The sequence below is a fragment of the Pygoscelis adeliae genome, unplaced genomic scaffold (assembly GCF_000699105.1).
Source record: "Pygoscelis adeliae isolate BGI_AS28 unplaced genomic scaffold, ASM69910v1 C9931012, whole genome shotgun sequence".
NCBI lineage: Eukaryota > Metazoa > Chordata > Aves > Sphenisciformes > Spheniscidae > Pygoscelis > Pygoscelis adeliae.
Genome location: NW_008812500.1, coordinates 1 through 238, shown reverse-complemented (window position 1 = coordinate 238; position 238 = coordinate 1). Strand labels below are relative to the sequence as shown.

At 63.4% G+C, this 238-nt stretch overlaps 1 protein-coding gene across 1 annotated transcript; it reads right to left on the bottom strand.

The window, feature by feature from the left end:
- Positions 1-7: 7 nt before the first annotated feature.
- LOC103923585 (interferon-like) lies at positions 8-233 on the bottom strand (the record flags this gene model as incomplete). Its single annotated transcript, XM_009332352.1, has 1 exon — positions 8-233. A coding segment is annotated over one exon (226 nt), but the record flags the coding sequence as incomplete, so codon positions are not given.
- Between the last annotated feature and the right edge of the window lie 5 nt (positions 234-238).

The window sequence follows — 238 nt, the reverse complement described above, 5'->3', positions numbered from 1 at the left end:
TCGAGGCGGACGTGGTCCCAGGCGCAGGCGCTGTGGTTGTGGGTGTGGAGGAAGTCCTGGATGTGCCTGAAGTATCTGCTGATGTTGAGCAGGAGGTTGCGGGGCCCTTGGCCTTGGAAGAGCATGCCGTTGGCTGGCACGCATTGCTCCAGGTCGTGCTTGTAATGCTGGAGGTTGTTGAGGAGGTCATGGCGTGCCTGGGCGTCCCAGTGGTGGGGGGTGCTGGGGCTGCTGAGGG